Genomic DNA, 24,506 nt, shown 5'->3' with positions numbered 1-24,506 from the left:
GGCCAGGCGCGGTGGCTCACGCCTGCAATCCCAGCACTTTGGGAGGCCAAGCTGGGTGGATCACCTGAGGTCAGGAGTTCGAGACCAGCCTAATCAACATGGAGAAACCCCGTTGCTACTAAAAATATAAATAAAATTAGCCAGGCATGGTGGCACATGCCTGTAATTCCAGCCTCAGGAGGCTGAGGCAGGAGAAGCACTTAAACCTGGGAGGCAGAGGTTGCAGTGAGCCGAGATCGTGCCACTGCCCTCTAGCCTGGGTGACAGAGCGAGACTCTGTCTCAAAAAAAAAAAAAAAAAAAAAGGAACGGAGTCTCACTCTGTTGCCCAGGCTAGAGGGCAGTGGCACGATTTCGGCTCACTGCAACCACCGTCTCCCGGGTTCAAGCGCTTCTCCTGCCTCAGCCTCCTGAGTAGCTAGGACTACAGGCCCACACCACTGCGCCTGGTTAATTTTTGTATTTTTAGTAGAGATGGCGTTTCACCACGTTGACCAGACTGGTGTCTAACTCCTGACCTTGTGATCTGCCCGCCTCAGCCTCCCAAAGTGCTGGGATTACAGGTGTGAGCCACCATGCCTAGCCAAAAGAAACAACTCTTTAGATATAGCTCCGACTTTTTCTCTTTGCAAAAGAAATGCTTGGCTGTACAAGCTGTTGATATATCAATAAGATAGTTTATGTTGTCTTTTTTTTAAACTTTTAGTATATGATAGAATCTGATTCATTAAAATGTTGATACTTACAAGTAAAGTCAATCCATGCCAGAAAACAAAAAACACAAACGCACATAGTTTTCTCTATTTGTCTATTTTTTTTTTTTTTTTTTTTGGAGACAGGGTCTTGCTGTTGCCCAGGATGGAGTGCCGTGGCATGATCATAGCTCACTGCAACCTTAACTTCCTGGGCTCAAGTGATCCTCCCACTTCAGCCTCCCAAGTAGCTGGGATTACAGATATCTGCTACCAAGCCCAGCTAATTTTTCATTTTTTTTAGACATGGGGTCTCAATATGTTGCCCAGGCTGGTCTCAAACTCCTAGACTCAAGTGATCCTCCCGCCTTAGCTTCCCAAAGTGCTGGGATTACAGGCATGAGCCATTGCACCTGGCCTTTGTTTTTTTCTTATTGTAGTATTTTGGTCCTCATTTAATGTTTTACGTTTTTTCTTTTAACCTATATGACTTCTCTTTTTTTTACTCTGGTGGAATACACATTTTAACTATTTTTTTTTTTTTAGAGACAAGGTCTCACTTTAGCCCAAGGTGGAGTGCGGTGACACAATTACGGCTCACTGCAGCCCTGACCTGCTGGGCTCAAACAATCCTCCCACCTCAGCCTCCCAAGCAGCTAGGACTACAGGCATGTGCTATCACGCCTGGCTAATTTCTTTATTTCTTTTTTCTTTGAGAGATGGAGTTTTGCTCTTGTTGCCCAGGCTGGAGTGCAATGGCATGATCTCGGCTCACTGCAACTTCCACCTCCCAGGTTCAGGTGATTCTCCTGCCTCAGCCTCCCAAGTAGATGGGATTACAGGCATGTGCCACCACGCCCGGCTAATTTTGTATTTTAAGTAGAGATGCAGCTTCTCCATGTTAGTCAGGCTGCTCTTGAACAACTAATTTCTTTTAATTTTCTGAAGAGACAGAGTCTTCTTATGTTGCCCCGAATGGACTTGAACTCCTGGTTGAAGTGATCCTCCTGCCATGGCCTCCCGAATAACTGTGATTATGGACATGAGTCACCACACCTGTCCGTTTTAATCATTTTTAAGTGTATGATTCAGTGGCATTAAGTACAGTAACACTGTTGTGCAACCATCACTACCATCTATCTTCAAAACATTTTCATCTTCCCAAACTGATTTCTCATTTTAATTTCCTTAGCAGTTCATATTTTAGAACTACTATCATAGTAAAAGACTATACTCTGTCAGCTGAAGGTTTGACCTGAGGTGACTGGATTCTTAGGCAACATAAAACCTCAATTCTGAGCTGAAAACTTTGCATGGACAGAAGGGGTAATATCACCCCTTATCCACTGTCAATAAATTGCTGAATAGAACAAAGACAAATAAATTTAGAATGGTTTAAGAATTATTTCTGTGTTGTGCTCATGGAAACTCTTAATTTTCAATCTCATAATGAGAACTGCCACCGTTAACTAACACCTTTGCTTCATTTTGCATTCTCAGCATTGTCCAGTTTCCTGATATTTTAAAGATTTTGGGGAAATGAAAACACTTAAGAATTTTTTCAGTAGAAAGCTGGACATCTCTGTTATTATTTGTACTTTCCTTTTGTTCCATAGCAATGCATGTAGTGACTTCATTATTGGATAATGGCTTTAATAGGAATTTTTTATTGGAGTATTAACTAACTACCCACCTAATTAATTTCAGTAATCAGTCTCTCTGCTCAAATTCGACTATCTTCTAACAGTCTTCCCCAGTGTCCCATGATGAATGGGTACAGGCCATGTGACTCCTCTGCCACAGCTGACTGGGCCAAGCATAAGCCAAATTAGGGCAATGAGATTTGCTCTTTTGGTATTATGGAATTGGGACAGACTATAGTTAGATTCTGTTGAGCTTTTGGATATGAAAGCCCTGTGGGGCTGTGGTAGCTATGTTTTGTTAGCTGTATGAGAAATAAGGAGGCCAGACTGCCCATGACATAGACATAGGGCATAAAACAGAGACAAGAGACTGTGCAACAGGGAAGAAGATGAGATAAGGGAAGTATCCCCTTGGATCTTGATGGCTTCCCATTTCCCGCTTCTAAAATCTCATGAGGTAGAAAATGCACACAGGAGGTCAGCCTCAGTGGCTCATGTCTATAATCCTAGTGCTTTGGGAGGCCAAGGCGGGAGGATCTCTTGAGGCTAAGAGTTCAAGACCCTATCTCTGCAAAACTAAAAATAAAAAATATTAGCTGGATGTGCTGGAATGTTCCTGTAGTCCCAGCTACTCAGGAGGCCAATGCAAGAGGATCACTGGAGCCCAGAAATTTAAGGCTGCAGTGAGCTGTGATCAGGCCACTGTACTCCACCCTAGGTGACAGAGTGAGACCCTGTCTCTTAAAAAAAAAAAAAAGAAAGAAAGAAAAATGCATAAAGTTGATTTGCTTTTCATACCTTTACTGGCATGAAGGCAATAGCAACAGCATTTAAAGGAATAATAAACTAGATGACCTCTATAGGCCTTTCTCAATTCCAGCTACCTATGAATCTAAGTAATAGGAAATCAGCTGATGATAGCACAAATAGGGCAGGAAACAACAAACAGACTTTATACCAAAGTTTCAACATGTTTTGGATATGTATAATTTTTTTTTGAGACAGAGTCTCACTGGTTGCAAAAGCCGGAGTGCAGTGGTGTGATCACAGCTCACTGCAACCTCCGCCTCCCAGGTTCAAGTGATTCTCCTGCCTCATCCTCCCAAGTAGCTGGGATTACAGGTGTGTGCCACCATGCCCAGCTAATTTTTTGTATTTTTAGTAGCAACAGGTTTCGCCATGTTGGCCAGGCTGGTCTTGAACCCCTGACCTCAGGTGGATCCACCTGCCTTGGCCTCCCAAAGTGCTGGGATTACAGGTGTGAGCCACTGCGCCTGGCCTCATGTATAATTTTTGTTTTGTTTTGTTTTGTTTTTTGAGACGGAGTCTCACTCTGTCGCCCAGGCTGGAGTGTAATGGCGCAATCTCAGCTCACTGCAACCTCCACCTCCCGGGCTCAAGCGATTCTCCTGCCTCAGCCTCTCAAGTAGCTGGGATTACAGGCACGTACCACCACAACCAGCTAATTTTTGTATTTTTAGTAAAGACGAGGTTTCGCCATGTTGCCCAGGCTGGTCTCGAACTCCTGACCTCAGGTGATCCACCCGCCTTGGCCTCCCAAAGTGCTGGGATTACAGGCGTGAACCACTGTGCCCGGCTCTCACGTGTAATTTTTAACAAGGAGCTAAACATAAATTTACTGAATAAACCTTATTACTAAGATGAGTTTAAAGTTTTTCAGTTGAAGAGCTAGAACAATATTTGAGAACAGACATAGGAGATGGCTGCAGCAGAGGCAGAAGTTATTTATTTATTTATTTTTTTTTGAGATGGAGTCTTGCTCTGTTGCCCAGGCTGGAGTGCAGTGGCATGATCCTGGCTCACTGCAACCTCTGCTTCCCAGGTTCAAGCAATTCTCCTGCCTCAGCCTCCCAAGTAGCTGGAACTACAGGCATGTGCCACCACATCTGGCTAAGTTTTGTATTTTTAGTACAGACGGGGTTTCACCATGTTGGCCAGGCTGGTCTTGAACCCCCGACCTCAGGCGATCCGCCCGCCTCAGCTTCCCAAAGTGCTGGGGTTACAGGCCTGAGCCACTGCGCCCGGCTGAGCCTCACATTTTCTAAAAAAACAAAAAGAGGCAGGGAAAGTAGAGACGAACAAATAGAACAACTGATCTTGAAGGAAACAGATGCTATAAAAAGAATAATTTTAAAAAATTATATTATGGGGATAGTTTCATCACTAGGTAAAGTTATTAAAAAATCAGTGAATTCTACAATTGAAATGGTTTTTTTGTGTGTTTGTTTTTGTTTTTGTTTTAAATCGAGACAGGGTCTTACTCTGTTACCCAGGCTGAAGTGCAGTGGCATGATCTCAGCTCACTGCAACCTCTGCTTCCCAGGCTCAAGCGATCCTCAGCCTCAGCCTCCCAAGTAGCTGGGACCACAGGCACGTACCACCACACCAGGCTATTTTTGCTATTTTCAGTAGAGACTGCTGTCTCTGCCCAGCCTGAAATGAGTAAATTTTATATGTAAAATATACCTCAATAAAATTGTTTAAAAATTAAAATATACATACACATTCTAATTTACATGCCAGAAAAACAGAATACTTCCAAATATATAAAAAATAATGTTTTTAAGAGAAAAGAATAAGCTGGATAATAAAAAGATCTTGGAAATTATGATAAAAAGCCATTTGCTTTCCATCTGTTATCTCTTTATTCTTTTTAAAATTCTTTTCTTTTTTTTAGATTAATTGGGTGTTTTTCATTCTATTTTATCCCTCTTATTAGCTATACTTCTCTCTTTATTTGGTAGTTTCTCTATGGTTTACAATATGTATTTTAATTTAACAGAATCTGTATTATTTGGATTAAAATTTTTTTTTTTTTTTTTTTTTTGAGACAGCGTCTCACTCTATTGCCCTGGCTAGAGTACAGTGGCACGATCTCGGCTCACTGCAACCTCCGCCTCCTGGGTTCAAGCGATTCTCCTGCCTCAGCCTCCTGAGTAGCTGGGACTACAGGCACGCGCCACCATGCCCGGCTAATTTTTTTATTTATAGTAGAGATGGGGTTTCACCATATTGGCCAGGCTGGTCTCGAACTCGTGACATCATGATCCGCCCACCTCAGCCTCCCAAAGTGCTGGGATTACAGGTGTGAGCCACCGTGCCTGGCTTATTTGGATTAATTTTTACAATGACCAAATAATGAAGGTGAAGGCTAGAAGAAAAACGTCAAATGTCAAACAAATGGCGAACAACAAAAATTCAGAGAGAGAAATTAGAAGAGTTAAAAGGTGTAGATAATATGGCCGGGTGTGGTGGTGGTGGCTCATACCTGTTATCCCAGCACTTTGGGAGGTGAGGCAAGTGGATCACCTGAGGTCAGGAGTTTGAGACCAGCCTGGCCAACATGGTGAAACACTGTCTCTACTAAAAATATGAAAATTAGCCAGGCATGGTGGCACCTACCTGTAGTCCCAGCTACTCGGGAGGCTGAGGCAGAAGAATCACTTGAACCCAGGAGACAGAGGTTGTCGTGAGCCGAGATCACGCCACTGTACTCCAGCGTGGGTGACAAAGCAAGATTCTGTCTCAAACAAACAAACAAAGTATTAATCTAGTAGTTCCAACATCTTTCTTTCTTTTTTTTTCCTTTTCTTTTTTTTGAGACGGAGTCTTGGTAGAGTGTGGTGCCTCACACCTGTAATCCCAGCACTTTGGGAGGCCAAGGCAGGCAGATCACCTGAGGTCAGGAATTCAAGACCAGCCTGCCAACATGGCACAACCCCGTCTCTACTAAAAATACAAAAATTAGCCAGATGTGGTGGCGAGTGCCTGTAATCCCAGCTACTTGGGAGACTGAGGCAGGAGAATCACTTGACTCCAGGAGGCAGAGGTTGCAGTCAGCCGAGATTGCAGGGCCACTCCACTCCAACCTGGGTGACACAGCGAGACTCCATCTCAAAAAAAAAAAAAAAAGAGATGGAGCCTTGCTCTGTTGCCCAGGCTGGAGTGCAGTGTCACGATCTTGGCTCACCACAACCTCCATCTCCTGGGTTCAAGTGATTCTCCTGCCTCAGCCTGCAGAGTAGCTGAGATTACAGGTGCCTGCCACCACGCCCAGCTAATTTTTGCATTTTTAGTAGAAATGGGGTTTCGCCATGTTGGCCAGGCTGGTCTCGAACTCCTGACCTCAGGCAATCCACCCGCGTCGGCCTCCCAAAGTGCTGGGATTACAGGCGTGAGCCATCATGCCTGGCTCCAACATGTTTCTAACAGGAATCTCAGAAAAGAATGGAGACAAAACAGGAGAAAAAAATTGCAAAAATAATAGATGAAAATTTATCTGTTTTTTTCAAACTGAAAGGGTCTTCTGAGTGGCAGGCACAAAGAATTTAAAAAAAAAATACCCAACATCTAACCACTAAGGATACAGAAAAGACCACAAAAGTTTCTAGAGAGAAATAACTGGTTACCTACAAAGGTAGAAGAATCAAGTTGGTATCAAGCATTTCATCAATAATCCTGGAAGACAGAAAAAAACACACCAAAACCTTCTAAATTCTGAAGGAAGTTATTTTGAACCAAGAATTGCATAAGTAGGCAAGGGGTTAACTAAGTATGAGGGATAATAAAGTCATCTTTACATATGAATAACTCAGAAAATTTACTATCTACAGAACCTCAATGAAAAAAGTATCAGAAGCTATAAGGACAACACTAGCACATCAACAAGTTATTCACCACAATCAGGTGGGCTTTTATTTCTGGGATGCAAGATTGGTTCAATATATGCAAATTAATAAATGTTATTCACCACATAAACAGACTTACAAAAACCACATGATCATCTCAATAGATACAGAAAAGGCTTTTGATAAAATTCAACATCATTTCATGTTAAAAACCTTCAATAAATTAAGCATCAAAGGAAGACACCTCAAAATAATAAGAGCCATCTATGACAAACTCACAGCCAGCACCATACTGAATGGGCAAAAGCTAGAAGCATTCCCCTTGAGAACTGGAACAAAACAAGGATGCCCATTCTCACTACTACTATTCAACACAGTATTGGAAATCCTAACCAGAATAATCAGGCAACAGAAAGAAATAAAAGGCATCCAAATAGAAACAGAGGAACTCAACTATCTCTCTTTGCAGACAATATAGTATTATACCTCAAAAACCCCACAGGCTCTGCCAGAAGCCTCCTAGAACTAATAAATAACTTCAGTAAAGTTTCAAGATAGAAAATTAATGTATACAACTCAGTAACATTTCTATACACCAATAACATCCAAGCTGAGAGCCAAATCAAGAACACAATCTCATTTATAATAGCCACACAACCACACACACAGAAACCTAGGAATACAGCTTACCAAGGAGGTAAAAGATCTCTACAATGAGAATTACAAAACACTGCTGAAAGAAATCAGAGACGACATAAACAAATGGAAAAACATTCCATGCTCGTGTATAGGAAGAATCAATATTGTTAAAACGGCTGTACTGTCCAAAGCAATTCACAGATTCAATGCTATTCCTATAAAACTACCAAAACCATTTTTGACAGAATTAGAAAAATTATTCTAAAATTCATATATAGAACCAAAAAAGAGCATGAATCACCAAAGCAATCTTAAGCAAAAAAAGCAAAGCTGGAAGCATCACATTACCCAACTTCAAAATATACTACAAGGCTATAGTAACCAAAACAGTATGGTACTGGTATGCTGGTATAAAAACAGACACATAGACCAATGGAATAGCATAGAGAATGCAGAAATAAAGCCACACACCTATAACCACCTGATCTTCAGCAAAGTCAACAATAACAGACAAAAGAGAAAGGACTCCCTATTCAATAAATGGTGTTAGGATAGATGGCTAGCCATAAGCAGAAGATTGAAATTGGACCCATTCCTTTCACCACAAACAAAAATTAACTCAAGATGGATTAAAGGCTTTAATGTAATACCTAAAACAATAAAAACCCCAGAAGAAAAACCTAGGAAATTCTGGGTTCAGCCTTGGTGATATGGTTTAGCTGTGTCCCCACCCAAATCTCATCTTGAATTCCCAAGTGTTTTGGCAGGGACCTGGTGGGAGGTAGTTGAATCACGGGGGCAGGTCTTTCCCATGTTGTTCGTGTGATAGTGAATAAGTCTCATGAGATCTGATGGTTTTAAAAAGGGGAGTTTCCCTGCACAGACTCTCTTCTCGTTTGTCACCATATGAGATGTGCCTTTCACCTTCCGCCATGATTGTGGGGCCTTCCCAGCCACGTGGACTGTTAAGTCCATTAAACCTCTTTCTTTTGTTTGCCCAGTATTGGGTATGTCTTTATCAGCAGCGTGCAAACAAACTAATACACTTGGCAAAGAATTTATAAGTAAGTCCCCAGAAGCAATTGCAACATAAAGAAAAGAGACAAGTGGGACCTAATTAAACTAAAGGGCTTCTGCACAGAAAAAAAAAAAAAAAAGTATCAACAGGTTGAGACAACCTACAGAATGCAAGAAAAATATTCACAAACTTGCATTCAATAAAGGTCTAATATCCAGAATCTATAATAAACTTAAACAATTTAACAAAAACCAAATAACCCCATTGAAAAACAGGAAAAAGATACAAACAGGCAGCCTTCAAAAGAATAATAATCCCATCACCCAGGTCATGAGCGTAGTACCTGATAGGTAGCCTTCCTAAAGATTCCTCCAGAATCTGTATTATTTGCACTCATTTTATAATGACCATGTGTTATTTTGTAATTTTAAAACAATCTAAATGAGTGCTTTAGCTAATATGTTGTCATTGTTCTGTCTTTAAAGAGAGTAAAAAATCCCGTTTTTTTCCACATCAGCAACTCACCTTCACCTAGGAGCCTCTTTCATTTTAAGCTATGGTAAGAACTAAGCCACCAGAAGGCTACTTTCTTACTTTTTATTTCTATTTTTGAGATGCAGTCTCACTCTGTCGCCCAGGCTGGAGTGCAGTGGCGCGATCTCCACTCACTGCAACCTCCACCTCCCAGGTTCAAGTGATTCTCCTGTCTCAGCCCCCTTAGTAGCTGGAATTCCAGACGTGCACCACCAAGCCCAGCTAATTTTTGTATTTTTAGTAGAAATGAGGTTTCACCATGTTGGCCAGGCTCATGTTTTTTTACAAAATGTATATATTTTATATATTTAAATGAAAGTCTGAGTATAATAATGAACTCCTTCATCTTGAGTAATCAAGAAATCAGTCAACAACTGTATCGCTTCCATAGCTGCATAACTGCTTTGCTTTGGATTCTAGACTCTAAAAGCCCAATATTTCATCCCAATAATCATTCAAAAGATGTTTAAAGTTCCTAAGTATGTAAAGTACCATAGTGGCAGAGTTAAAGACAAGCTACAGACTTAGATAATTCATATAATTTAAAATGTAACATTTATAAGTTACTAGAATAAACTGTTTTGCTTTTATCTTATTTAGTTCTTTGCCTTTTGGGGGGGCTACATTTAATAATGGCATTTGTAGAGAGAGGGGAGTGGAGAAAAACCAGAAAGACCTGAAGAATTAGAGCTGGATGCAATGGCGCGCCCCTATAGTCCCAGCTACTTGGGAGGCTGAAGTGTAGAATCACTTCAGTCCAGGAGTTTGAGACCAGCTTGGCCAACAGTGAGATCCAGTCTCTTAAAAAAAAAAAAAAAAAAGTTGGCCGGGAGCAGTGGCTCACGCCCATAATCCCAGCACTTTGGGAGGCTGAGGTGGGCGGATCACGAGGTCAGGAGATTGAGACCATCCTGGCTAACACGGTGAAACCCTATCTCTATTAAAAACACAAAAAATTAGCCGGGTGTGGTGGCGGGCACAGGAGGCTGAGGCAGGAGAATGCAGTAAGCTGAGATCGCACCACTGCACTCCAGCCTGGGCAACAGAGCAAGACTCCATCTCAAAAAAAAAAAAAAAAAAAAGAAAAGTCTTGAAAAATTTACAAAGGATAAGACAAATGAGACCATGTCAAAGAAAGAGAGAGAGAGAAAAGAGGAAGTGAGATAAAGAAGTGAAGCTGGGCATGGTGGCTCATGCCTATAATCCCAGTACCGTGGGAGGCTAAGGCAGGAGGATCCCTTGAGCCCAGGAATTCAAGACCAGCCTGGGCAACATAGAGAGACCTTGTTCTCTACAAATAAAAAAATTATTAGTTGGTTGTGGTGGTGCATGCCTGTAGTCCCAGCTACTCAGGAGGCTGAGGTTGGAGGGTCACCCAAGCCTAGGAGTTCAAGACTGCAGTGAACTGTGATTGCACAACTGTACTCCAGCCTGAGCAATAGAGCAAGAATCTGTCAAGAAACAAAAAACAAAACAAAAAAAAAAAACAAGGAGGAGGAGGAGAGGAAGAAGGTGAAGGAGGAGAAGGAGGAGACAAAGAAAGGAGAAGAAGGAAGAATAAAGAAGTGGAACAGAAAGTAAGGAGGGAGGAAGATAAGAGCTATTAAGAAATGATTAAGTTTTTCTCTGAGCCAACAGCTGCTATGGTTACACATCTTTAATCACATATTTGCCTACTGCTGCCAGGTGGTACACTGCTTTTCTTAATCACTTGTTGCCTTTGACAAGGCTGAAAGCAGTACTCTTCAAATTTCAAACTACACATTCCAAAAGGCAAATATCTAGCTTTTTGAGTCTAGAAGAGAGGCAGACTGAAGAGGGTTGAGATTCCAGGAAACTAATTTAAGTCATATGAAATCAGTATTCCTTCTACCGCACCCTCAAAGAACTTCTTGTACTGAATTTGCCTAGTCTTTTGTTGTTGTTACTTTTTTTCCTTTTTAAAATAAAAATATCCTTTTGACTGCCTAGTCTTTTGAAATGTAAGTCTTTAACACTCTTTCATCATATTTCCTGATCTCCAGAGAGTACAGTAAGATTGTGTATGTACATCTGATTAGACGCAAATCAATTAGAAAGTGTGTTGCGGGAAGTCAGGGACCCTGAACAGAGGGACCGGCTGAAGCCAAGGCAAAGAACATAAATTGTGAAGATTTCATGGACATTTATCAGTTCCCAAAATTAATACTTTTATAATTTCTTACACCTGCCTTTACTGCAATCTCTGAACATAAATTGTGAATATTTCATGGACATTTATCACTTCTCCAGTCAATACTCTTATAATTTCTTATGCCTGTCTTTACTTTAATCTCTTAATCATGTTGTCTTCGTAAGCTGAGAATGTATGTCACCTCAGGACCACTGTTACACAAATGGATTGTAAAACGTGTGTTTGAACAATATGAAATCAGTGCACCCTGAAAAAGAACAGAATAACAGCGATTTTCAGGGAACAAGGGAAGATAACCATAAGGTCTGACTGCCTGCAGGGTCGGGCAGAATACAGCCATATTTTTCTTCTTGCAGAAAGCGAGTAGGAGAAATATCGCTGAATTCTTTTCCCAGCAAGGAATAACCCTGGGGAAGGAATGCATTCCTAGGGGTAGGTCTACAGACAGCCACTCTGGGAGTGTCTGTCTTATGCAGTTGAGATAACAGTACCCTCAGGTTTACTAGGATTGGGAAATTCCAGCCTGGTAAATTCTAGTCAGACCATTGTCTGCTCTGGAACCCTGTTTCCTGTTAAGATGTTTATCAAGACAATGCATGTAGAGCGGGACACAGACCCTCATCAGTAATTCTAATTTTGCCTTCGCCTGTGATCTTTACTGCCCTTTGAAGCATGTGATCCTTGTGACCTACTCCCTGTTCGTACACCCCCTCCCCTTTTAAAATCCCTAATAAAAACTTGCTGGTTTTGTGGCTCGGGGTCGCCGTCACTGTCCTACCAATATGTGATGATACCCCTGGAGGCCCAGCTGTAAAATTTCTCTCTTTGTACTCTTTCTCTTTATTTCTCAGACCAGCTGACACTTAGGGAAAATAGAACTTATGTGGAAATATTGGGGGCTGGTTCCCCCGATAAAAGTGAAAAGGTGAGTGAATACTATTTATTTGAACAGTTAAATTTTGGCTCTGCTCAGGTCATATCACATTAGTTTTATAAAAGATTTTAGCTAAATACTGGTTTTCCAGCACATGTAAATGAATATGTAGCTGTTTACTCCTTTTCCTCTACTTGTCCACACTCCTTTCAACTTTAATTTCTTTATTCCTGCCTGTATCTTTCCAGCAAGCCCTAATTCAGAAGTGGGAAGCCATTAAGTACCATACAGTTAAATAAACTGCCCAAGGGCAGGGAGCTGAGTGGCTGAGTCATGGCCCATGGCTCTTCCTTATGTTAGACACAGGGAATTACCAGTACCTTCAAAGAATTTTCTATAGCCAAGGAAAATTTTTATACAATTTTTTTTTCCTTTTTAGAATGAGTAGAGAACTACTGAATGCCATTTATGCCATTTAAAGATAGTAAGAATGATTTTTAAAACATTGGCAAAAACTATTGCTGTAATCATTAGAAAAAAGCTGAGTATAATATTAAAGTATTATTTTTCCTGCTTATAATATTGAATATACTTAGTTACATACTTATATTTAAAATCACACATAAATATATTTAGATTTACTGCTGTTAAAACCATCAAAATAAAGTAGCAGTGAAAATTAAAGTATTATTTTTCCTGCTTATGTTTATTTTATTGATATATATTTAAAATGTTGTAAAATTTAATTTTAAAGTTTAACATACATATTTAAAATCACGAGTCTATTAATTTAGAAATACTGATCTTTCTACTCTCTAATAAACCACTATTCTTTTAAAAATAAAAACTAGATCAGTAGTAAGCATGAAATCAGAACAGGAATTATCTACATTTTGTTATTTTAAGTAATATCTTACTTCTTTGGTTCAATTTGGAATATGGCATAAAAGTAATGCTTGAAGTAATGCTGAAAATGATAGCTGTTTTTGTTACACATACACACACAGATATATACCTACACATACACACATATTTCTATAAATGGAATAAAATATCATGAAAGCCTGGAGCAGTTTATTTGCAAGTATGCATAATTTAAAATGAGTGCCTGGCCAGGCCAAGTGGCTCACGCCTGTAATCCCAGCATTTTGGGAGGCTGAGGCAGGTGAATCACTTGAGGTTAGGAGTTTGACACCAGCCTGGACCACATGGTGAAACCCCATCTCTACTAAAAATACAAAAATTAGCCAGGCGTGGTGGCATGTGCCTATAATCCCAGCTACTAGGGAGGCTGAGACATGAGAATCTCTTGAACCCAGGAGGCAGAGGTTGCAGTGAGCCAAGATCACGCCACTGCACTCCAGCCTGGGCAACAGAGTGAGACTCCATCTAAAAAATTTAAAAATGAATAAATACATACATAAAATGAGTGCTTTATCCCTAAATATTTGAGGAACCTAAACCCAATTATGTGAAAAATATTTTTTACCTCTGATGCTGGGAAATGAAAATCATATAGAAGGACAGATAAACTATCTTCAAAGGAATATTAATATTTTACCAGAAGGTAAATACTAAATTTTCCTGAACTTGTATTAGAATTCAATCTTGGGTAATATTTGAATACTAAACTATGCCATGTTACCATAAAATTATTTAAGGTTGCTCAAATGGACATTTTGTTTGTTTGTTTCGAGATGGAATTCTCGCTCTGTCACCCAGGCTGGAGTGCAATGGCACAATCTCGGCTCACTGCAACCTTTGCGTTCCAGGTTCAAGCGATTCTCCTGCCTCAGCCTCCTGAGTAGTTTGGATTACAGGCACCCAACATCATGCCCTGCTAATTTTTGTAGAGACAGGATTTCACTATGTTGGCCAGACTGGTCTCGAACTCCTGACCTCAAGGTGATCTGCCCGCCTCGGCCTCCCAAAGCGCTGGGATTACAGGCGTGAGCCACCACGCCTGGCCTGAATGCTATGTTTTAAAATATTATAATTCACTTGGAATTTTGACATAAATACATTTCCAATATAGGCTGTCCAGAAGATACATCACAATTCATGAGCTATTTTACATTACATAGGGAAATCCATATTTTGTGGTCTATAAAACCTGTCACCACAGATCTTAAGCAGTCTTAAAACTATTCTTTAAGGGAAAAGAATGCTTGCAGTTCCCTTATTTCATTTACCTGATATACTTTTCTCTACCTCAATTAAAACAGAAAGTGTGAAAAAGAGACAGAATCATGAGTAATGGACCAAATGACAATAGGACAAATAGGTTTCTCCCTGTGGATTAATCTATACTTGGCATAGCCTTAAACTTTTCCTACTTATTTGGCAATATGATCAAAAGTTTAAAATCTGCGCAAATCTTATAAATCCAGAAATTCCATGTTTAGCAACTTACGGCACAAAAATAATCAGAGAAGCAGGTAAGGAGATGTATATAAGGATGTTCATTGTGTTGTTGTTTATAATAGTGAAAAACAATGCAACTTAAATGTGCACCATAAGGAATTAGTAAATTATGGTAGAGCCACAGTATGGAATACCAAAGAGTCGTTAATGATAACCAACTGCATATTCACTGATTAATTAGGTAAAAAAAAAAATAAGTACAGTTGTATGTGAACACACAGGAGAAACACTAGAATATACATAAAATAGTGGTTAACACTCATTGGTGGAATTTTTTTTTTCTTTTTTCTTATTTGCATTTTCTAATGTTTTAATGCAATAAGATAAATTGCTGCACAAGAATGACAGGGGGAAAGAAAGGAAAAATAGATGTCAATGTGCATCATCTGGGAACTTATAGTATTTCACCAAAATAAGTTATGCTTCAAATCTGACTAGAAATTGTTGAAAAAAATATTAATTATGTTGTAAAAATATGCCACTGCAGAGACAGGAAGTCAACTTGTTTCCCCATTCCTGTCACTAACTGGAAAGAACCCTTCCTCAATTTCCAACAGATGTTGAGGAGTATTTCTGAGTAAAAGCACATAATTTTCCTCCTTTCTTTATGTTTTATAGCTTGTATAACTGTCCAGATAAGGTGGAGAATCTATGAGAAAGGGACACATAGTTCCAGGGATTGAAGTGATGATATATAGAAACTGAAAGATTCTTTTCCTTCTATATCCTTTAGCATACTGGCTAAAAAGCTACACATTCACTTATGCTTTACAAAAAAAATTTTTTTTTTTTGACACAGGGTCTTGCTCTGTCACCCAGGCCGGGCTGCAGTGGTACAATTATAGCTCACTCTAACCTCAATCAGGCAATCCTCAGTATATAAGACTATAGGCACGTGCCATCATGGCCAGATAATTTATTTTCTATTTTTTTGGTAGAGACAGGGTCTTTCTATGTTGCCCAGGCTGACTTAATGCTTTCAGTAAAGCATTAATAAGATAAAGCATATCTAAAAGAGTTAAAGCTGGGTGCAGTGGCTCAAGTCTGTAATCTCAGCACTCTGGGGAGCAAAGGCAGGAGGATCACTTGAGCCCAGGAATTTGAGATCAGCCTGGACAATGTAGTGAGACCCCCCCATCTCTACAAAAAAAAAACCTAAAAAAAATTAGCCAGGTCTAGTGACATCAGTCTACAGTCCCAAGTACTCAGGAGGCTGAGGTGAGAGGATCACTTGAGCTGGGGAGGTTGAGGGTGCAGTGAGCCAAGATAGCACCACCGCACCCTAGCCTGATTGACAAAGCAAGACTCTGTCAAACAAATAAATAAATACATAAACGAGCTACATGTTTATGTTTTTTATATTCCCTACACACTATTTTCATTCCTTTTTTTTTTTTTAAGATGGTGTTTCACTCTTGTCACCTAGGCTGGAGTCCAATGGCGCGATCTCAGCTTACTGCAACCTCGGCCTTCCAGGTTCAAGTGATGCGCCTGCCTCAGCCTCCTGAGTAGCTGGGATTACAGATGTCTGCCACCACGCCTGGCTAAATTTTTTTGTATTTTTAGTAAAGACGGGGTTTCACTATGTTGGCCAGGCTGGTCTCGAACTCCTGATGTCAGGTGATCCGCCCCCCTAGGCCTCCCAAAGTGCTGGGATTACAGGCGTGAGACACCGCGCCCGGCCTCATTCCTTATTTATCACTTTTAACAACCCTACGAGATAAGTGTTATTAGTCCTATTTTATAAAGCCTGGTTCAGAGATTAAGTAATTGACATTAGGTCTATAAAGAGTAGATTTAGGGTTCAATCCCAGATCTGTTTAATCCAAAGTTCTAGCTCTTTCCACTACATGACATTGCTTGCCTTTCATTCTGAGGTTATCAACAGAAAAAAATATAAATTTAAAATAATGCCTTAGGGGTAACAAAATAATGGACAGCTGACTACAACTTTTAATCAGGTCAATCAAACCGCTCTTCTGTTAGTTCGCACCTTATAGGTTCATTTATACGGTTCTGAATGTATTGGAATTCAGGATTCCAATACATTCACTTAAAAGGTTAAGTAGGTTTCCATTACAGAATAATCTCTTCTTGACTGAAGAATTTTTCAAATGCCCATACATGTATCACTATTTTATCATTGCTATTACAGACAAAATCTTAAAAGTAGAAAACACCTACTAACCAGAAGCAGCAAATAGTTTATTATCAACAGTGTAGGGGAAAAAAGTACAGTAGTTTGTTCTTTTTAAATAAAATTAGCTAAAACATAAAATAGAAAACTGTGTAAAAATCTAGGTTCAACACTGATTTAGAATTAAAAACAACTTAAAAAACCCATTATCAGGCCAGGCACAATGGCTCACTCCTGTAATCCCAGCATTTGGGAGGCTGAGGTGGGCAGATCGTTTGAGGTCAGGAGTTCAAGACCAGGCTGCCCAACATGTTGAAACCCCGTCTCTACTAAAAATACAAAAATTAGCCAGGTGTGGTGGCGGGTGCCTGTAATCCCAACTACTCCGGAGACTGAGGCAGGAGAATCACTTGAACCCAGGAGGCGGAGGGTGCAGTGAGCACCACTGCTCTCCATCTAGCCTAGGCAACAGAGTGAGACTCTGGAGACTCTGTCCCTACCCTGGGAGACAGAGTGAGATTCCATCTCAAAAACAAAACAAAACAAAACGAAACACAAATCATTAACAGTGGCCGAGCGTGGTGGCTCATGCCTGTAATCCCAGCACTTTGGGAGGCGAGGCAGGTGGATCCCTTGAGACTAGGAGGTGGAGAACAGCCTGGCCGACATGGCAAAAGCCCATCTGTACTAAAAATACAAAAATTAGCCGGGTATGGTGGCACATGCTTATAATCCCAGCTACTCAGGCGGCTGAGACATGAGAATCGCTTGAACCTGAAAGGCAGAGCGTACAGTGAGCACCACTGCACTCCATCCAGCCTGGGCAACAGAGTGAGACTCTGTCTCAACAAACAAACAAAAAACCATTAACAAGACTGGGCTAAGAATAACCTCTGTACTCTAACAAAGATCCAAAAAGCCAGTTTTCAACTATTGTATAATTAACCACTTAGGAAACTCAGGTATTTCAGAACATCTATTTACATTCTCAAACTGATATGCTAATTACATACCAATCCTGAGGCACTTTACTTAGCTGAACTATGTAGTCTGTCTTGTCTAAGTTACCACTTTTTTTAGTTTCTTCACTTAAAAGTACTTCTTCTTCCTATTATAAAATCAACACATGTACATTGTAAAAATTTAAAACTAAAAAAAAAAATTTTTTTTTGAGATGGAGTCTCACTCTGTGGCCCAGGTTGGAACACAGTGGCACAATCTTGGCTCACTGCAACCTCCGCCTCCTGGATTCAATAGATGCTCCTGCCTCAGCCTCCCAGGTAGCTAGGATTACAGGTGCCTGCCACCACCCCTGGCTAATTGTTTGTGTTTTCAGTGGAGATGGGGTTTTGCCACGTTGGCCAGGCTGGTCTAGAACTCCTGACCTCAAGTGATCCAACTGCCTTGGCCTCCCAAAGTGCTGGGATTACAGGCATAAGCCACCATGCTTGACCTAAAACTAAAAATTTAAAAGCCAAAAATCTCTCCACTCAGAGATAAGCAGAGTTTGTATATTCATATATATCCTTTGGAAACTTCTGTGTGATTGTGTGTGCATACTTGTGTGTTTACAAAAATGGTACTAAAAAATCGTTTGTATTATCTTCTTAAACTTTCACACATTGTGACCATATTTCCATGTCACTAATGGTATCCACAGTATGGAAAATTAATCGCCTATTGTTGAACATTTAGGCATTATCTATTTTTTGCAACTATAAACAATGCTTCAATGAATATCCTTGTATATATACTCCTTATGTTCTTTGAAGAATTAAAATATCTTCTAATTCAGCCTTTTCAATAATTTAGGCCTGCCTTGTTACTCCTAATTTCAAATAACATAGTGTTGATATTATAATTTTAATGAACACAAATAATGTATTAATTCATCTTTTTGAACAAAAAATTCTTACCTTGCAATAACAGATTCAATTGGCATGATATCAGGCACATAGTGAGCCATGGGGGAAACAAAGTGTCCATCTAAGATCTTACAATCTGATTGCTCTTCAATCTAAAAGAAAATCAAAACCAAGATGTATGCAAGAAAACTAAGATATCTTGGTCTATCATGGATGTTCTTCTAATAAAAAGTTCTATTCAATTAAAATCATGTTTTCAGCACCTACTATGTAAACTTTTTATGCCACTGTACTTTATTTTAAATTATTTTGTGTGCATAATCATTGAATGTATTATGGGGTACATGTGATGTTTTCATACAGGCATATGACTTGTAATGTTCAAATCAGGGTAATTGGGGTATCCATCACCTGAAGCACTTATCATTTCCTTGTGTTAGGAACATTCCAATTCCACTCTTATTTCAAAATATACAATAAATTGTTGTTAATTATAGTGACTCTATTATGCTATCAAATACTAGATCTTATTGATTCTAACTGTACATTTGCACCAATTAATCATCTCCACTCTATCTTCCCCTCCCTGCTACTTTTCTTAACCTCTGATAATCATCAACCTATTCTTCATGAGTTCAATTTTTAAAAATATTTAGCTCCCACATATGAGTGAAAACACATGAAATTTGTCCTTCTGTGCCTGGCTTATTTTACTTAAAACAATGTCCTTCAGTTCCACCCATGTTGAGCAAATGACAAGATTTCATTCTTTTTTATGGTTCAATAATATTTCACTGCATATTTGTATATTTTCTTTATCCATTCATCTGCTGATGGAACACGTAGGTTGATTCCGCATCTTGGCTACTATGAATAGTGCTACAATAAATATGGGAGTGCCGATATCACTTTGATACTGTGATTTCCTTTCTTTTTCATATATACCCAGTGGGGGGATTGCTGGGTCATATGGTAGTTCCAGTTTTAGCTTTTGAGGAAGCGCCATATTGTTCTCTGCAGTGGTCGTACTAACTTACATTCCCACTAACAGTGTACGAGGTTTCCTCTTTCTCTTTCTCCACATCCTCACCAGCTTTCATTACTGCCTGTCTTTTGGATAAAAGCCATTTTAACTAGGGTAAATGATATATCACTGTAATTTTGATTTGCATTTCTCTGATGATTAGTGATGCTGAGCATTTTTTCATATACCTGGTTGGCCATGTGTATGTCTTCTTTTGAAAAATGTAAAATGTTGGCCAGGTGCGGTGGCTCACGCCTGTAATCCCAGCACTTTGGGAGGCCAAGGCAGGCAGATCACCTGAGGTCAGGAGTTCGAGACCAGCCTTACCAACATGGTGAAACCCTGTCTCTACTAAAATACAAAAAATTAGCTGGGCGTGATGGCGTGCGCCTGTAGTTCCAGCTACTCGGGAGGCTGAGGCAGAAGAATCACTTGAACCCAGGAGGCGGAGGTTGCAGTGAGCCAACATCGAGCCACTACGCTCCAGCCTGGCAACAGAGCAAGAATCCGTCTCAAAAAAAAGAGAAATATAAAATGTCTATTCAGATCTTTTACCCATTTTAAAATCAGACTATGATTTTTCCCTGTTATTTGAGCTCCTTATATTCTGGTTCTTAATTCCCTGTCAGATGAGTAGTTTGTAAACATTTTCTCTGATTTTGTGGACCACTGTGGTTTTTAAAGACATGGTTCCTGCCTATACACATTTCTTTTCCTTCTATATCCTTTACTATAATCTAGTTGAGAAAATAAACTATAAATAAATCACATTCATACACTGACATACAACAACTCAAAATAAACTACTAGTTAATTCAACAACATTCAACAGTATAAAAATAATTGTTTACAAATTCCAAAAATAATTTACCATAATCAAATAAGCGTTGACATCAAATGTTACAATGGTTCAGTGTCAGGCAATCTCATGTAATGAGTCATGTCAACATAGTAAATAAGAAAAAATGTAATTTCTACACATATAAAAAAAGCATTTGCTAACATTCAACACCTAAACTTATTTTCCTCTCAAATAAGTATTTCTTTTCTTTTTGTAGAAACAGGATCTCACTATGTTGCTCAGGCTAGTCTGGAACACCTGGCCTCAAGCCTCCCAAAGTGTTGGGATTAAGGCATGAGCCACTGTGCCTGGCCTAATTATTTCTTAAAAATTTCAGGTCAATAGTAAAAGAATTAAAGTAGCATTGAATTACCACATATTTTCATTCAAATCAGAAACAAAAACATATCTGTGGATGATGTATATATCTAACTTTAAAAAAAATTAATTAACTAATTAATTAATTTTTGGGGAAACAGGGTCTCACTCTGTCACCCAAGCTGGAGTGCAGTGCTGCCATCCTGGCTCACTGTATGCTCCACCTCCCAGGGTTCAAGCAATCCTCCCATCTCAGCCTCCAGAGTAGCTGGGACTACAGGCATACCACCACACCCAGCTAATTTTTACATTTTTTTTGTAAAGAGAGGGTTTTGCCATGTTGACCAGGATGGTCTCCAGCTCCTGGACTCAATCAATCTGCCTGCCTTGGCCTCTCAAAGTGCTAGGATTACAAGCTAGCTTTTTTTGTTTTGTTTTGTTGAAACAAGAGTCTTACTTTGTTGTCCAGGCTGGAGTGCAGTGACGCGATCTCGGCTCACTGCAACCTCTGCCTCCTGGGTTCAAGCGATTCTCCTGCCTCAGCCTCCCAAGTCGCTGGGATTACAGGTGCACACCACCATGCCCGGCTAATTTTTTTGTATTTTGAGTAGAGACGGGGTTTCACCATGTTGCCCAGGCTGGTCTCAAACTCCTGAGCTCACATGATCCACCCATCTTGGCCTCCCAAAGTGTAGGATTACAGGTGTGAGCCACTGCACCCGGGACAAGCTAGTTTTTTTAAAAAACAAATTCTAGGTCAGGTACAGTGACTCACACCTGTAATCTCAGCACTCTGGGAGGCTGAGGTGGGCAGATCTCTTGAGCCCAGGAATTCAAGATCAGCCTGAGCAACATGGCAAAAACTCTGTCTCTACAAAAAATACAAAAATTAGCTGAACGTGGTGGCATGTGGCTGTGGTCCCAGCTACGTGGGAGGCTGAGGTGGGAGGATCACCTGAGTCCAGGAGGTCACGGCTGCAGTGAGCCATGACTGCATCACTGCAGTGCAGCCTGGGTGACAGAGTGAGACTCTGTCTCAAAACAAAACAATATTTTGTTTACAAAAAAAAAAAATGTTTTTTTTGTAGTCAGTTGGACAAATGTCATCTATTAAATAACCCACATATTTTTGCAACTGACTTAAAACGCTACTATTATCATGTACTAAACATCCATATATTTCTGCAAGTTATTTTCAATCCTTCATTAGGTCTTATTTGCCTATCTTTTATTTCTCCACCAATATCATGCTGTGTTGACAACTGCAGCATTTTAATACTCATTGTTATATGACTGAACTAGTCTTTGTTTACTACTCTTCCTTACCAGAGTATTCCTGATCTGATTGTACTCTCAAGTATTTTCTCAAAATAATTTTAGGATGCTTGTATGGATCTAGGTTCTATGTTCAATACTTTAATTGAAATTGTATTGCATTTTAAAAAATGATTAAGGAGACATAATATCTCTATAAAACTGAATTTTTAATCCAAAAAACTTTCCAATTTAGTTTTTTATGCCTATTAGCATAGTTTTAAAGTGTTCTTCTTACGTATTTATTTTTATGTATTTATTTTTATTTTTTGAGTCTTGCTCTGTCACCTAGGCTGGAGTGCAGTGAGTGCTATCTCGACTCACTGCAACCTCTGCCTCCCAGATTCAAGCAATTCTCCTGCTTCAGCCTCCTGAGTAGCTGCGACTACAGGCATATGCCACCATGCCTGGCCAATTTTTTTGTATTTTTAGTAGAGATGGGGTTTTGCCAGGTTGGCCAGGCTGGTCTCGAACTTCTGACCTCAAGTGATCCATGCTCCTCAGCCTCCCAAAGTCCTGGGATTACAGGCGTGAGCCACCGCACTCAACCCTCTTATGTATTTTATAAGAATAAGTTATTTGATAAAGCAGCAGCACAAACTAATACATTATTATTACTATTATTATTTTTTGAGACTGGGTCTCACTCTGTTGCCCAGACTGGAGTACAGTGGCATGATCTCGGCTCACTGCAACCTCCGCCTCCCAGGCTCAAGCAATTCTCCTGCCTCCGCCTCCCAAGTAGCTGGGATTACAGGCATGTACCACCACACCCAGCTAATGTTTGTATTTTTAGTAGAGACGGGGTTTCACCATGCTGGCCAGGCTGGCCTCGAACTCCTGACCTCAAATAATCCACTGCCTCGGCCTCCCAAAGTGCTGATATTACAGGCGTGAGGCACGGCACCCAGCCCATTATTAATTATTAATAAAGGAAGCAGAACAAACTAATGTTAAAGGGAAAAATAATGCAACAAATTAGTGTTCTGATAGCTGGCAACTTGGTAAGAATAAACAATTTTAGAATTACACTTATTATACATAACATGGATTTTAAAATTAAACAAGATACAATCCAACAATAAAAAGATGGATAACTCAATGTAAAAAGGAGCAAAGGGTTTGAAAAGACAGTTCTCCAAAGAAGGTATACAAATGGCCAATTCACACTTGAAAAGATGTTCAGCCTCACAGTCATTAGGGCATAGCCAGAACCACAAGGAAATACTTTTATACCCACTATGATGGCTCGGACAAGTACAAGGTTGGCGAGTATGGCAAAATTGGAAGGTTTATTCACTGCTGGTGGGAATATAGAATAGTATAGTCACTTTGGAAAACAGTTTGACAGTTCGTCAAAAAGTTAAACTTAGAGTTATCATCACATGACCAATAATTAAACTCTTCAGTATACACAAGAGGACTAAAAACATGTTCACACAAAATCTCATACTTGAGTATTCATAGCAGCATTATTTATAATAGCCAAAAAGTGAAAACAACCCAAATGTCCATCAATTTATGAATGGATAAGCAAACTGTGGTATACAACACAATAGAATATTATTTAGCTATACAAAAGGATAAAGTTTTTCTTGAATGTTCTGATGCTGTAAAAACAAAAACAAAAACAAAAAGAAGTACTGACACATGCTACAACATGGATGAACCTTGAAAACATTATGCTAAGAAGCCAGACTAAAAAAGCTACATATTGCATGATTCCATTTATAAGAAATGTCCACATTAGGCGAATCCATAGAGACAGAGAGTAGACTAGTGATAGCCAGCAGGTGGGGGAAGAGGCAATGGAAAGTGACAGCTAATGGATACAGGGTTTCTTTTTAGGACAATGAAAATATTCTAGAATTAGTGACAATGTTGATGGCTGCACATCTTGGTAATATAATTTAAAAACCATTCAATTGTATATTGTAAAAGGGTGAATTTTATCTCAATTTTTTTTTTCTTTGAGACGGAGTCTAGCTCTGTTGCCAGGCTGGAGTGCTGTGGCGCGATCTTGGTTCACTGCAACCTCCGCATCCTGGGTTCAAGCAATTCTCCTGTCTCAGCCTCCCGAGTAGCTGGAACTACAAGTATGTACCACCACGCCCAGCTAATTTTTGTATTTTTTTTTTAGTAGAGATGGGGTTTCACCATGTTGGCCAGGATGGTCTCGATCTCTTCACCTCACGATCCGCCCGCCTTGGCCTCCCAAAGTGCTGGGATATCTTTATCTCAATTTTTAAAAACTAAGGGTAGTGGATCAGTAAGAATGCATTCCAAAATCTTAACAGCAATTCACTCTTGGGAGGGAAATGGAATTAGGTGGTGGAAAGTGGCAGAGATTAAAGGAGATTTT

At 39.8% G+C, this 24,506-nt stretch overlaps 1 protein-coding gene across 1 annotated transcript in view; it reads right to left on the bottom strand.

Moving 5' to 3' along the window:
- Positions 1-24,506, bottom strand: part of ABHD18 (abhydrolase domain containing 18) — a 67,327-nt gene that overhangs the window by 30,291 nt on the left and 12,530 nt on the right. Inside the window, exons 4-5 of the mRNA XM_054485085.2 lie at positions 18,699-18,799; positions 6,769-6,813 (exon numbers count right to left, since the gene is read on the bottom strand). Coding sequence (XP_054341060.1) covers positions 6,769-6,813; positions 18,699-18,799 — 146 coding nt within the window. The remainder of the gene's footprint in view (positions 1-6,768; positions 6,814-18,698; positions 18,800-24,506) is intronic.

Source organism: Pongo pygmaeus, chromosome 3, assembly GCF_028885625.2.
Source record: "Pongo pygmaeus isolate AG05252 chromosome 3, NHGRI_mPonPyg2-v2.0_pri, whole genome shotgun sequence".
Taxonomy (NCBI): Eukaryota; Metazoa; Chordata; class Mammalia; order Primates; family Hominidae; genus Pongo; species Pongo pygmaeus.
Note: the sequence above shows the minus strand (reverse complement) of the source record. Positions and strands in the feature narration are given on the sequence as shown.